This window comes from Eulemur rufifrons, chromosome 2 (genome assembly GCF_041146395.1).
Source record: "Eulemur rufifrons isolate Redbay chromosome 2, OSU_ERuf_1, whole genome shotgun sequence".
Lineage (NCBI taxonomy): Eukaryota > Metazoa > Chordata > Mammalia > Primates > Lemuridae > Eulemur > Eulemur rufifrons.
Window position 1 is genome coordinate 61,204,086 of NC_090984.1, and position 13,808 is coordinate 61,217,893.

The window sequence follows — 13,808 nt, forward strand, 5'->3', positions numbered from 1 at the left end:
CCCAGAGTTATGTATTTGTACCCTGGAAAGAAATGTGCAGTGTAATGGCACCCCAATAAATGGGGCCAGTGGGAAGGTTCTTCATGCCCTTTACAGAGCTCAAGAAAGTAGGGTGGGATGGTTTTGAGCACAAGGGGATCACAGTCTTGGGGTTGCCACAAGTTTACATGGCAGAACCTCATGCAGCCTAATGTCTCATACTAGGGTCTTCGCATTTCAGGACAACCCAGTTCACAGGCTAGAAAAATAGAAACCATCCACACTGTGGGTAAGATATCTTCTGTCACACATAGATACACTTTAATAAATTACAAATGCACCTGAAAATGTCTTCTTGCTTTCTTTTCAGTTTTAGGCCTCAAATGAGGTTCATCTACCGGGCTGGACCTCAAAGCCCAGTTTGGGCCTTTGCAAATGTCTCCAACCCTTGAGTTAGGGTTTGAAGATTCATTCCATTCTGGACGTGAATGCAGGTAACACCTAGAAGGGGAAAAGAAATCACATTTCATCAGGCTTTCAGGGCTCTCCTTATTACTCTCACCTTTTATGGGTGCCACCTATCATACAGACTATCCACCCTGTGTATGTCTACCTAATCCCTCCTAGAAGGAACCCTTTCTCCTCATACCCCAAATGGCTCTCGTTGCCACTCAGTACCTAGTTTGCTGACGTCTACAATATTCCGCCTCTCATCATCAAAGAAGATCATCTGGGAGAAAGGAACTCCAGTCTTCTGTTTCAGCCTGTTCAAGACAGGGCAGGGGTAGCCAAGCTGGCATCTTGGTTCCTCCAGCATCTCTGGTACTCTCTCCCTGCTCCTCCCTCATCTCCACATACCTCTCAAAGTGTGTGACCTTACTGCCTGGATAGATTTCGCGATGAGCAAAGTATCTGACAAGGTCAAAGAGCTCCAGTAGCTGGTTGGCTCCTTCTATCTCACCTGTCCTGCAAAAAGGTGTAATAGACAAGATTAGGAGAGTGAAGGGCCAGGGCTGCAAGGAAAGTTAAGTATAAGCAGGGAGAAATCAAACTTGTTGTTTTTGCAGGATAGATAGGCAACTTTGCCCTTTTTTCAACTCCATAGCCTTTCTGACACAGCTGGCGCTGAGCCAATGTTTAATAATTAAATAGTACAGGAGAGGGTACAATGAAAAAATATGCAAATACTTGCAAATTTGCACCTCCTAAATTTTTGTAGCCCAGCACATGCACGAGAAGTCTCTTCATGCATGTATCCTTCAGCATTACACTGACAGCTTTTGTTAGTCGCTCTTCTTACCGTGAAGCAGCTGCACCGGGCACCCCAAGGCCCTGCAATCGTTCCAGAACCTGAGGCACCTCTGGGTACAGTCGGACGTCCTGGCCCCGCCTATCTCGCACAGTTCCATCACTGGAGAGGGCGAGAGCGCGCTCAGGTCCGGCCGGGCCCCGCCTCCCTATCCCTGCCTTACCTGGCCCCAGTCCTCCCTATCTCTGCCTCACCTGCTGTTGTGGAACGGAGGGTCTACGTGCGTGTCGACCCAGAAAGGCCAGAGCGTGTAATCTGCGACAGGAAGAAGGGGGAAGGTTCAGCCTCGGGGGGCGCAGGGGACTCGAGAGCTGCAGCTGGGGTGTGGGAAAGGAGGGCGCCCTGTGAAACTCTGCCCTCCCAGTCCCTCACCCAGATCAAAAACTGCTAGCTTCGGGAGCCGCGCCATGACCAGCACCCGCAGGCTCCGCACCCCAGGCTGAAGCTTTCTCCAGGGTCTTAGAGAGCCCAGCAACTGCGGCGGCTAAGGCCACTCTGCCTAGCATAGAGAAGCGGCAACTAGAGCGTCGCCACGCCGGGCTTGAGCTGTCAGCCTGGCGATCGCGCAAGAGCGCCTTCTGACGCTGGGCGGAGGAGAGAACTACAGCAAAGTACCAACGCGACAGCACGTAGAACACGGGACTCAAGCCTCCCCAAGGCACTGGCCACAGGCACCCCCCCTACTTCTCCACCCAGCCATGCCAGATTCTACTACAGTAGAGAAGCCAGGGAAGGAAAGCCTTTTCTTCTATTAATAGCACCTCTTATCTTCCCAGTAGAGACCTAAGTGATCCAGCACAGCTTGCCACTCAACCTTTCTCTGTACCAGCCTCTTGATAGTGTAGAACCCAGAGCTCTCAGCAATATTCCAGCATAAAGAATGTAGTGTCTGCTAAGCCTCTGCGGCCTTTCTCCAACCAGGCCCCAATGTCCAATTCAGCCACAGTGGGTGAGAATTCACTCTCCTGGTTTCTGTCATCCGGGGCAGTAGTATGCTGGTACAGGTGTAATAGCCAGTTTGGGAGGAGGAACTGATTTATAGTGTTTGACAATTTTTGTAAATATTCCTATCATGGCCAATTCCAAGCTACCAACATGAAGTCACTTGACAAGGAGTAGGGAAGAGATGTCAGTAATTGGTTCTTGTGAGCCAGTAAGAACTGGCTCCAGCACACCACTGAAAGTAGGCTTTCCTAGAGTCTGATAATCCTTAGAAGAGCACCGTCACTTCCATTGCCCTACTCCTTCAGCCTGGTATAACTGGGTGAACACTGGGCCCATTTAGATTTGTCACATTTGTGCAATAAAGATTCAAGGCAGCCAGGAAATATTTTATTGACAACCAGGGACATAGCCATAAGAGAGGGAAGCACACAGGACTGCAAACTAAAACCCAACAGCCAGCAAGGGCCCTCTGGGCCAGGACTGCATCCTGGGGTCCTCACAGTCTCCCACCAGTAGCACGCAAGACTAGACATCCAGGGGAGGGGGCAGTGGCTCTGGTGTCCCAGAAAGTGAGAGGATATAATGATGCCTCATTATGAGAGACAGGGTAAGGAGGTAAAACGGAGGGAGGGTCTATCACTGCCTAAGACCACCTCCTCCTCTCAGAGCCAACACCAGGTGGAGGACTGAACCACCTAGGATCTTGTAATCAGCTGCTGTCTTCTCATCATTCCTGCAGGAAAAGAAAGAAAGAAAAAAAAAAAAAGCTTTAGAAGCACCATATAGAACAGGGGTTCTTAATCTAAGTTTCATGGATCTCTTTGGGGACCTATGAATGAACTTGGATGAGAAAAAAATTCCATCTTTATTTTTACTAATCCTTAACTGAAGTTTAGTATTTCTCTAAATTTTAAACACAGGCAAAAAATACCACAGTATTAGTAATATGGGTAACTTGTTAACAACAGAAACTAGATTATATTCATATGACAACTGTTTGTAGGTATCTTGAAAATATTTCAAAATTATGGTAGTTGTTAGACCCACCATTAGATCTCATTTAATATATTAATAAAGAAGCACATATATTACTGTATCACAAATTTGTTTTAGTATTTTGATAATTGTATTTCAATATACTTAGTTTCCTTTGTAGTTCTATATATTTTATTTTATACCTGAAAAACCCTAATTCTGAAGAGGGACCTAGAGGCTTCATCAGATCACCGAAGAGTCTAAGGCACCAAATACAAGAGGCAGGTCTCGTCCACCTCCAGTACTTGCCCCCTCTCTTCTTCATATAAGATTGTCATGCCCTCATTCTCACTCCAAACTCACATCTGTTTGCCACTGTAGATGAGCCGCTGTTGTTGTGGGGGGATTCCTTCTTTCTCCTCCACACGCTCCTTGATTCGCTCCACCTTTAGAGGGACAAGTAGTCAGGGGCTGCTCAGGGGGTAGGACCATGGAAATGGAAAGAACAAAGGCGATGTAGATAGCAGGAAAGCAAAAGGACCAAGTTCACAAGCATACTCAAATGTAAATGGCAAGGAGAAGGGCACGAAGAGGTGCTGGGTATACATCACCTTGTCTGTGGGTTCAATGTCAATCTCAATCTCCTTTCCAGTCAGCGTCTGAAACAGGCAGGGGTTTCATGAGTCCTACAGCCCAACATACAATTTGTCTTCTAGGTAAAACATCCTGTCCTGGTCTCTGGGGATTTACTGCCTTCTGAGAGATGCACATTCTCCACAACACTGCTTTGGAGAATCAGAAGGCTTTGATCATACCTATATTCGTCAAACATTTTTAGGCTGTGGATAACTTTGGAAGGGCAAGATTCTTTGTGTACCATCTGACAGTCTTAATTCCATAAGTCATCTTCCTCTGCCTCTTCTCATCCCCCCCACCAAATCAGTGAGAATATTGGCATTCTTTTGGACAATACAGCAATGAGAGGTGTTCTAAGGAAAGTATTCCTTAGAGTCAGAAGGACCTTCTACTAGAAATACCAATGCCAGTAACCAACATTCAGATAATTCAAAGAATTCTCAAGTACACGAGAAATCACCTCTGACCAGTGTTTTAAGAAACATCAGAATTCAACATCGTATCTCCCCTATCTTCTCTAGACTTCTACCTAAATCCGAAATTGCAGCTCTCGTCTTCTTGACTTCTTCCGTAGGCTAGGGGCTGCTGATATCCAAACACAATAATTATACTGTAATTATAATTATACTGAGTCATAATGTATTCCACTCAATCTAATCTCCTATCTGTCCTTGCTCTTAAAGCTCTATCTGCACTAGTCTTCAGTGATCCAGACCACAAACACACCATGCTCAGTCTAATTCAGGGTTAGGGTGTTTTCCTTGTTTCTACTGCTTTCCTTGTTGCAATACCCTCCCCTACTCCTCCAACTCTCCAGGACTCTTTCCTTGCCCTCCCCTTCCTTTCCCTTTCTCTCTCCTTCCTCCCTCCCTCCCTTCTTTCCCTCCTTTTCCCTCCCTCCCTCCCTCCCTTCCTTCTCTCGCTCCCTTTTTGACAGTCTTACTCTGTCGCCCCAGGTAGAATGCAGTGGTGTCATCATAGCTCACTGCAACCTCAAACTCCTGGGCTCAAGCGATCCTCCTGCCTCAGCCTCCCAAGTAGCTGGGACTACAGATGCACGCCAGCATGCCTAGCTAATTTTTTGGTTTTGGTAGAGATGCAGTCTTGCTCTTGCTGGTCTCGAACTCCTGACCTCAAGTTCCTTCCAGCTCAGCCTCCGAGAGTGCTAGGATTACTGGCATGAGTCACCACACCCAGCCTTCAAGGCCCCTTTAATATAAGATTTCCTCTTATATGACGCCTAGACTTGTTCCCAGTGTACTTCATTAATACTTTCATTAACACTAATTATAGCTAGTTGTTTAAATGTTAAACTCTCCAACTTACATTCCAACTTCCTTAAGGACACAGACTATTCATATTCAATTCATCTTCCTAATCCAAACACAAAGCACAGCGTTTGATATAGAAGTAGTGAATAAATACTTGTACAAGGGCTAAATGCATTGATGATCATGTTACAACCACAGCCAAAATTTACTCAATACTTTCTAAGGGTCAGAAACTATGCTGAGCAACTTACATATATTACCACATTTAATTCTCCCAAGTATTTATGAAATATGCACTATTTCTATTTTACAGATGAGGAAAATAGGACTTGGACAGGTTAAAAAGCATGCCTATGCAATCAAAAGTACAGGGTGGGCCGGGTGTGGTGGCTCACGCCTATAATCCTAGCACTCTGGGAGGCCAAGGCGGGAGGATTGCTCGAGGTCAGGAGTTCGAGACCAGCCTGAGCAAGAGCGAGACCCGTCTCTACTAAAAATAGAAAGAAATGATCTGGACAGCTAAAAATATATATATATAGAAAAAAAATTAGCCGGGCATTGTGGCACATGCCTGTAGTGCCAGCTACTCGGGAGGCTGAGGCAGAAGGATTGCTTAAGGAGTTTGAGGTTGCTGTGAGCTTGACGCCTTGGCACTCTAGCCCAGGCAACAGAGCGAGACTCTTGTCTCAAAAAAAAAAAAAAAAAAAAAAAGTACAGGGTGGATTTAAACACAGATTCTCCAACCCCAGAGCCCATGCTTTTTAGTTCTGTACTCTGTCCTGCCTAATTGAGTCTGACTAGTTTAGTATTAGATACAGGGTTTTAATATGTCACCCAGGCTGGAGTGCAGTGGTATGATCACAGATCACCATAACCTTGAACTCCTGGACTCAAGGGATCCTCCTACCCTCCCACCTTGGCTTCCTGAGTAGCTAGGACTACAGGTGCCTACCACCATGCTCAGCTAGTTAAAAAAATTTTTTTTTTAGGAATGGGGTCTCACTATGTTGCCCAGGCTGGTCTCGAACTCCTGGCCCCAATACTCCCACGTCAGCCTCCCAAAGTGCTGGGATTATACACATAAGCCACTGCATCCAGCAATGCATGCCCTTATCTGACAAAATGAAAAGTGTGCAATTCTGTGTTTCCCACAAATGATTATACTTTATTGATCTTTATACTTTAAATACAAAGTATAAAGATAATTCTATTTCTAGGTAACTACCTTGGAGGAGAAACTTGGCCATGTATCCAAAGAGATACATGTAAGGCTGACTGCAGCACAATTTGTAAAAGCAAAACACTGGAGAAATAGCTTAATAATGCCCATTAATAAGAAAATTATTAAACTATGGTACATCCATAGAATGCTACATTATGCAACAGTTTATACACTAACAAAAAAAATCTAAAGAATGTATAATTCTTTAAAGAATGTATAATTATATATCATTTTTATATGCAGACGTATGTACATACACAGAAAAAAGGATTAAAAGTATACATATCTCTTGTAATAGTGATTATCTTTGAATAGGGGAATAGGGCTAAGGGGAGGATATATCAAGAGCAACTCTCCTTTTATCTGTACTGTTTAAATTTTTTATAAAAATATATCCCTTCATCATATGAATATAATAAATATTTCAACCTAATAACAAAAATTTTTAAATAGTAAAGAAGACTCTAAGTCTTTTTTTTGAGACAGAGTCTCACTTTGTCGCCTAGGCTAGAGTGCCATGGCGTCAGCCTAGCTCACAGCAACCTCAAACTCCTGGGCCCAAGCAATCCTCCTGCCTCAGCTACATGCCTGGCTAATTTTTTTCTATTTTTTAGTAGAGACAGGGTCTCTCTCCTGCTCAGGCTGGTTTCGAACTCCTGACCTCGAGCAATCCTCCCACCTCAGCCTCCCAGAGTGTTAGGGTTACAGGCCTGAGCCACCACGCCCAGCCTAAGAGAAGGTCTTGAGCTGTTCTCCCAAGAGTAAAATGCCTGGACATTTAAAAAAATTATTGGTTTGTAAAATCTAAAACTCCAGGACTGGCCCTTTGTTACTGAAATTGACTGTAGGGGCTCATGAATTTATCCAGAGAGCAACCTGGCAATATAGTGTCCTAGTAACAACACTTCTAGGAAAATAATCATGACTATGTCCAAAAATATACCTACAACAATGGTCATCACAGCCTTTTGATACTGAAAAATTAGAAATACAATCTAAATATCAATGGAGGATTAAATAAATTGTGGTACAATCATAGAAGAAAAAAATTACAAAGTCCTCAAGCAATGTTTAGGATAACTAATGATTTGGGATATATTAACAACATACTGATAAAAGAAAGCAAGTTGTAGTACATTGAATATAATTCTAATTTTGTAAAAACATATACATCCATTTATATGCTCTCAAAAAAAGCCTGGAGGCCGGGCGTGGTGGCTCACGCCTGTAATCCTAGCACTCTGGGAGGCCGAGGTGGGCGGATCGTTTGAGCTCAGGAGTTCGAGACCAGCCTGAGCAAGAGCGAGACCCCATCTCTACTAAAAATAGAAAGAAATTATATGGACAGCTAAAAATATATATAGAAAAAATTAGCCGGGCATGGTGGTGCATGCCTGTAGTCCCAGCTACTCGGGAGGCTGAGACAGGAGGATCCCTTGAGCTCAGGAGTTTGAGGTTGCTGTGAGCTAGGCTGACGCCACGGCACTCACTCTAGCCTGGGCAACAGAGTGAGACTCTGTCTCAAAAAAAAAAAAAAAAAAAAAAAAAAAGCCTGGAAACATATACACTGTATATCAATGCTTTTCTTGTGAGTTGTGGGATTATGGGTGATTTAATGATATTAGCTGTGCTCTTCTATACTTTCTATTCTATGTTTTATACTATGAATGTGAATATGTTGTAATGAGAAAAAAATATTTAAAAAATTACGTTCTTGATAAGGGTATAAGGAAACAATTCTATAGTTTCTTTTTTTCTTTTGAGACGGAGTCTTGCTCTGTTGCCCAGGCTAGAGTGCCGTGGCGTCAGCCTAGCTCACAGGAACCTCAAACTCCTGGGCTCAAGCAATCCTCCTGCCTCAGCCTCCCAAGTAGCTGGGACTATAGGTATGCGCCACCATGCCTGGATAATTTTTTCTATATATTTTTAATTGTCCAGCTAATTTGTTTCTATTTCTTTAGTAGAGATGGGGGTCTCACTCTTGCTCAGGCTGGTCTCGAACTCCTGAGCTGAAATGATCCGCCCGCCTTGGCCTCTCAAATGCTAGGATTACAGGCGTGAGCCACCATGCCTGGCCAGGAAACAATTCTATAAAACAGCACTGTTAAATGGAAATATAATACAAGCCACATATATAATTTTAAATTTGCTAGTACCCACATTTAAAAAGTTTTTTAAAAAATGTAAAATTAATTTTAATATTTTCAAACCCAATACATCCAAAATATTATCATTCAACATGTACTCAACATAAAATTATTAATGTAGTCTATATTCTTTTTTTTTTTTTTTTTTGAGACAGAGTCTCACTCTGTTGCCTGGGCTACAGTGCCGTGGCATCAGCCTAGATCACAGCAAACCTCAAACTCCTGGGCTCAAGCGATCCTCCTGCCTCAGCCTCCCGAGTAGCTGGGACTACAGGCATGCGCCACCAGGCCCGGATAATTTTTCTATATACATATTTTTTAGCTGTCCATATAATTTCTTTTTATTTTTAGTGGAGACGGGGTCTCACTCTTGGCTCAGCCTGGTCTCAAACTCCTGAGCTCAAACAATCCGCCCGCCTCAGCCTCCCAGAGTGCTAGGATTACAGGCGTGAGCCACCGCACCCGGTCTAGTCTATATTCTTTTTTCCCCAGCCAAACCTTCAAAATTCTGTATTTTATACATCTACATTCAGATGGTATATTTTCATCTGAAATATCCAATTGTATTTAAATTTCATAATTTATAGCTGAAAAAGTAGATTTATTGTCCAACTTGTTCCAAACACACTTAAAAGTTTTCTAATGACTAAATCAAATAACAGCTTTTAAATTTAAAGTTAAATACAAAAAAAATTTCAATTCCTCAGTCTCACTAGCCACATTTTAAGTGCTCAATAGCCACATGTGGCTAATGGCTACCAATATTATACTGCTCAAGCATTCCAGCGAATACATGAAGCAACAATAAAATTATTCCCATTTTGTTACCCCCAGCGAAATAATGGATCTAGGAAATGACTAACATCAGAAAGCAAAACAATCTGACAGAAGTACATGCTATAACACCGTCTATGAATTCTTCTCACACATGAACAAAGACTAATCAAGCCTCTAGATCTAATGTGACAAGAAATACAGAGGAAAGAGGAATATATTAACATACAACATGGAGATGTAATCACCAAGATTCAAACTGTAGGAAACTCACTGGAACAAAAAACCTAGTTTATTCAACAAGAAAAAATGGGAAAAAGGAGAATCTATAGATAGAGAGACTTAAAATGCATATCAACCTTGCCAGACATGGTGGCTTGCGCCTGCCTGTAATCCAGCTACTCTGGAAGCTGAGGCAGGAGGATCACTTGAGGACAGGAGTGCGAGATCAGCCTGGGCAAAATAGCTAGACCTCAAAAAAAAAAAAGAGCCAGGAACAATGGTGCACCTGTAGTTCCAGCTACTCAGAAGGCTGAGGCAGGAGCATCACTTCAGCCCAGCAGTTTAAGGCTGCAGTGAGCTACGATCGTGCCCCACTGCATTCCAGCCTAGAGACATTGTCTCTAAGAAAAAAAAAAGGGAACTGGAAATAACCCAAACATCCATCAACAGGAGAATGGATAAACAAATTGTGATATATCATAGAATGGAATAATATTCAGTAGTAAGAAGGAACAAACTACAGATATATATAACAGACATTACGCTGAGTGAAGGAAGCCAGGTATAACAATTATATACTGTATAATTCTATTTACATAAATTTCTAAAACAAGCAAAAGTAACCTAAAACCTTTAGGGGATAGGGATAAAAATGGTTAGATCTTGTAGTTGCATGAGTGTATATAACTCTTTAAAACTCACTGAACCCGGTCGGGTGCGGTGGCTCAAGCCTGTAATGCTAGCACTCTGGGAGGCTGAGGCAGGAGGATTGCTTAAGTTCAGGAGTTCAAGACCAGCCTGAGCAAGAGCAAGACCCTGTCTCTACTAAAAATGGAAAAATTAGCCAGACATCGTGGTGTGTAGTCCCAGCTACTAGGGAGGCTGAGACAGGCGGATTGCTTGAGCTCAGGAGTTTGAGGTTGCTGTGAGCTAGGCTGATGCCATGGCACTCTACTCAGGGCAATGGAGTGAGACTCTGTCTCAAAAAAACAAAAACAAACAAAAAAACAAAACAACAAAACCTCAACTGAACCCTTAAGAACTGTGCATTTTATAGTATGTTAAAAAAAAACATGGTCTGAATGTCGGGGCTCATGCCTGTAATCCTAGCACTTTGGGAGGCCAAGGTGGGAGGACTGCTTGAGGCCAGGAGTTTGAGACCAGCCTGGGTAACATAACAAGACCCCATCTCTACAAAAAATAGAAAAATTAGCTGGGCATAGTGGCATGTGCCTATAGTTCCACCTACTCAGGAGGCAGAGGCAGGAAGATTGCTTGAGCCCGTAAGTTTGAGGCTGCAGTAAGCTATGATAATGCCACTACACTCTAGCCCAGGCAACAGAGGGAGACCTTGTTTCAAAAAAAAAAAAAAAAAAGAAAGAAAACCCCCCAAAAAAGAAGAATGAGGAGAGAAATGGACATACATAGTAAAGACAGTTGCCAAAGTAATCTGCAATCAAGAAATCAATGCAGGATCTGGAATTAGGGAGTAATCTTGTGAAAAAGAAGCTAAAGGAAGACCTATAAATTATGGTTTTGTACATGTCGTGGTTTAGAGTTTACATTTTAGAAGGGTATGGTAGTAGGAAAACCTGGTTGAAGGTATTACAGAGAAATAAAGGTAAAAGTTAATGAGACCCCCAGACCAAAGTGAGAGTAACAGAAGGAAAGAAAAATTAAGCAGAAAGAAGTTTCAAGTGAAAAATCAGGTCCTATAAAAGAGCACTGACTGTAAGGAATTGCATTCCAGTCACCTGGTAAGATTGATGGAATCAACATATGAGATGCATATTGGGAAGATGGCTTATGATAGAAGATGACACACTTAATTTTAGAATCACAGAGATGAGTATTTAATCATAAAGAATCACAGAAAAATATGGAAGTCATCTACACAGAAACAACAGTTGAAAAATGAATAATTCACAAATGAACCCTAATAAAATCCATCATTTATATAGTATTTAACAGCTATCTCATTGCTTTATATGTACTTAATAAATAGAGAAGTATCAAACAAAAGAGATAGAAGACAGACCTGTTTGAAGGCAGAATGGTAAGTTTTGCAGGAAAGAAGATGGGCAATTTTACAAAAGGACTAAATAAAAATGGATTCAAAGAAGGGACAAAATGTGGAACCTTGCTATTCAAAGTGTATTCTCGGCCGGGCGCGGTGGCTCACGCCTGTAATCCTAGCACTCTGGGAGGCCGAGGCGGGTGGATCGCTCAAGGTCAGGAGTTCGAGACCAGCCTGAGCAAGAGCGAGACCCCGTCTCTACTAAAAATAGAAAAAAATTATATGGACAACTAAAAATACATATATAGAAAAATTATCCGGGCCTGGTGGCGCATGCCTGTAGTCCCAGCTACTCGGGAGGCTGAGGCAGGAGGATCGCTTGAGCCCAGGAGTTTGAGGTTGCTGTGAGCTAGGCTGACGCCACGGCACTCACTCTAGCCTGGGCAACAAAGTGAGACTCTGTCTCAAAAAAAAATTTTTTTTTAATTTTCTATTTAATAAAAAAAACAAAACAAAACAAAAAAAAAACAAAGTGTATTCTCCAGACATGTAACATCAGCATCACCCAGGAGCTTGTTAGAAATGCAGAATCTTGTGCCGTATCCTAGACCCTCAGAATCAGAATCAGCATTTCAACAAGACCACTAAGTGATTCCTCTGCACTTTGAAGTTTGAAAAGCCCATCTAGAACACGGTATTTTTTTTTTTCAAGGTTCCAAACACAGCATTAATTCCTTTTTTCCAAACAGCATTTTTTAAACTGCAAGCCTCAACTCACCCATGGGTTATGAAAACAATTTGGAATAGAATTGAAAATTTCAGAGCATATCACACATAGTAAGTTTTTTGTAACTCTATGGGTCATAATGTAAAATTTTTAGTGTGGGTTGAAAATAAAAATTTCACAAAACAGTATTCTTACCCAGGAGTATACTGGTATTTTCCATTTAAAAAAAAATGTTGCTTGCAACCCATTGAACTATTAAATTGATCTCTAAGTTTGAAAAACAATGATCTTTAACATGATGTTTGGCCTTAAACCTTAGCTAGGAGGTTTGGAAGGACTGGAGAAGAGAAGGTTAAGAATGACTATTATGTATGGTAAATATTCTAAGGAGTTGATGAAATAACGATAGACTTACTTAGCTATAAAAGGACAAATTAGTGTTGGACTGCATCAATTGTCAGGTTTTTTGTCTCTGTCTGAAAATATAAAAGAGGAAATAGCAGATACGTCTAATAAGTGTTGTTGGAAATTGGTGAAGAACCAGGGGCGTTAAGAGATCTAGATGAAGGAAACATGGTTGGTGCAAGAACTAGGGCACTGGTAACTAATCTGTCTCGGCCAAGAAGCGAGGCTGGTCCAGGATGCTTGACTCAGAAAGGCAAGCGCTGACTGAACACGCTCCCAGCTTTGGTCCCTGAAGGATGGCTGAGATACTACACCTTGGCAAACACCAATATGGGCTCACAGTCTAGCCCCTGGGAGACCCCAGTTCCCCCAGGCTAACGTTTTAGTGCTGTGCTAGGAGGCAGCCCATGTTAGGAGCTAGGAGAAGCAGGTAACCTGGGCATGAAGAGTGAAGAGCAGAGCTTATTTCAAGAATCTAAGAGAGAGGGGAGCCAAACTGCTGCTAGGCCTTCTCTATGACTGCAAGGGTTCGAGTACAGTGAAAACTTTGGACAAAATCGGCCTCCTTCTGGGTCATGGCACAATCCTAGCGAGAAAGCAGGGACGGCAGAGACCCCAGGGTTGTCACGCAGGGCCAGCTCCCTCGCTCTCAAAGTCCTCCAAGGGTCCCCCTATTTCCCATAACCCCTCGCGCGGAGCCCTGAGGCTGTCAGCACCCTCCAGGATCGGGAAAGGCGTGGTTTTCCTTCCCCACTTCTCCCGTAAGGCACAGCTGCCAGCCTAGTACCACTGAGTCTTGGCAAGGCTGGAGGTGCTCCCACCTTCACTTTAATTAGCATCTTCTTTCCAGTTTGGGGCTGCACACGGATAAACTGCTGCTTCTGCCGCTGCGGTCCCTGCTGCAGCTCTCCAGCGCTCCGCCTGTGAGAATCACTTCTGCTTCCGGGTCACTGTCTGGCTCCACCCCCTCCCCCCCTTCCACGGGGCTCCTGAAAGGCTCAGGAATGCTCCCCCGTTTCGGTTCAGTGGTGTCGTAAATAAAAAGAAGGTGGCCAGTTTAGTTACAGCGGAGATGACGCCTCTGCGATTCTCAGAGTCCGTAGCGAGCCGGGGTTAGCGGAAAGCAGGGGCGGAATGAACTACTTCTCCCATCATGCCAGGGGGCAGCTCCACCCTGTT

The 13,808-nt window shown here is 43.2% G+C and overlaps 2 protein-coding genes across 3 annotated transcripts; both read right to left on the reverse strand.

Moving 5' to 3' along the window:
- Positions 1–269: 269 nt before the first annotated feature.
- On the reverse strand, positions 270–1,805 carry MDP1 (magnesium dependent phosphatase 1). 2 transcript variants are annotated; one of them, XM_069485984.1, is made up of 6 exons: positions 1,661–1,805; positions 1,483–1,543; positions 1,280–1,390; positions 838–945; positions 593–743; positions 270–480 (listed from the first exon to the last, which is right to left on the reverse strand). In XM_069485984.1, the coding sequence occupies exons 1-5, from the start codon at positions 1,695–1,697 to the stop codon at positions 623–625; spliced, it is 438 nt and encodes a 145-aa protein (XP_069342085.1). In that variant the 5' UTR covers positions 1,698–1,805; the 3' UTR covers positions 270–480; positions 593–622. The 2 variants fall into 2 exon arrangements, with proteins under 2 accessions (XP_069342085.1, XP_069342076.1); XM_069485975.1 differs by having other exon boundaries at positions 303–480; positions 658–743.
- An 802-nt stretch (positions 1,806–2,607) lies between these two features.
- On the reverse strand, positions 2,608–13,606 carry NEDD8 (NEDD8 ubiquitin like modifier). The gene is made up of 4 exons (XM_069485997.1): positions 13,451–13,606; positions 3,820–3,867; positions 3,572–3,654; positions 2,608–2,966 (listed from the first exon to the last, which is right to left on the reverse strand). Exons 1-4 carry the CDS (start codon positions 13,466–13,468, stop codon positions 2,870–2,872), a joined length of 246 nt encoding a protein of 81 aa, XP_069342098.1. The 5' UTR covers positions 13,469–13,606; the 3' UTR covers positions 2,608–2,869.
- Between the last annotated feature and the right edge of the window lie 202 nt (positions 13,607–13,808).

Bases quoted from the DNA above. Each gene is read 5' to 3' on its own strand.
- MDP1 (XM_069485975.1), bottom strand. From the start codon at position 1,697: ATGGCGCGGCTCCCGAAGCTAGCAGTTTTTGATCTGG. The intron at 1,391-1,482 runs GTGAGGCAGAGA...CGCCCTCTCCAG, and splicing joins CCTCCGTTCCACAACAGCAG to TGATGGAACTGTGCGAGATA. The intron at 481-657 runs GTACTGAGTGGC...TTCCCCTTCTAG, and splicing joins TGTAGACGTCAGCAAACTAG to GTGTTACCTGCATTCACGTC.
- NEDD8 (XM_069485997.1), bottom strand. The intron at 3,655-3,819 runs GTGATGTATACC...GTCCCTCTAAAG, and splicing joins ACATTGAACCCACAGACAAG to GTGGAGCGAATCAAGGAGCG. The intron at 2,967-3,571 runs GTGAGTTTGGAG...CTTTTCCTGCAG, and splicing joins ATCTACAGTGGCAAACAGAT to GAATGATGAGAAGACAGCAG.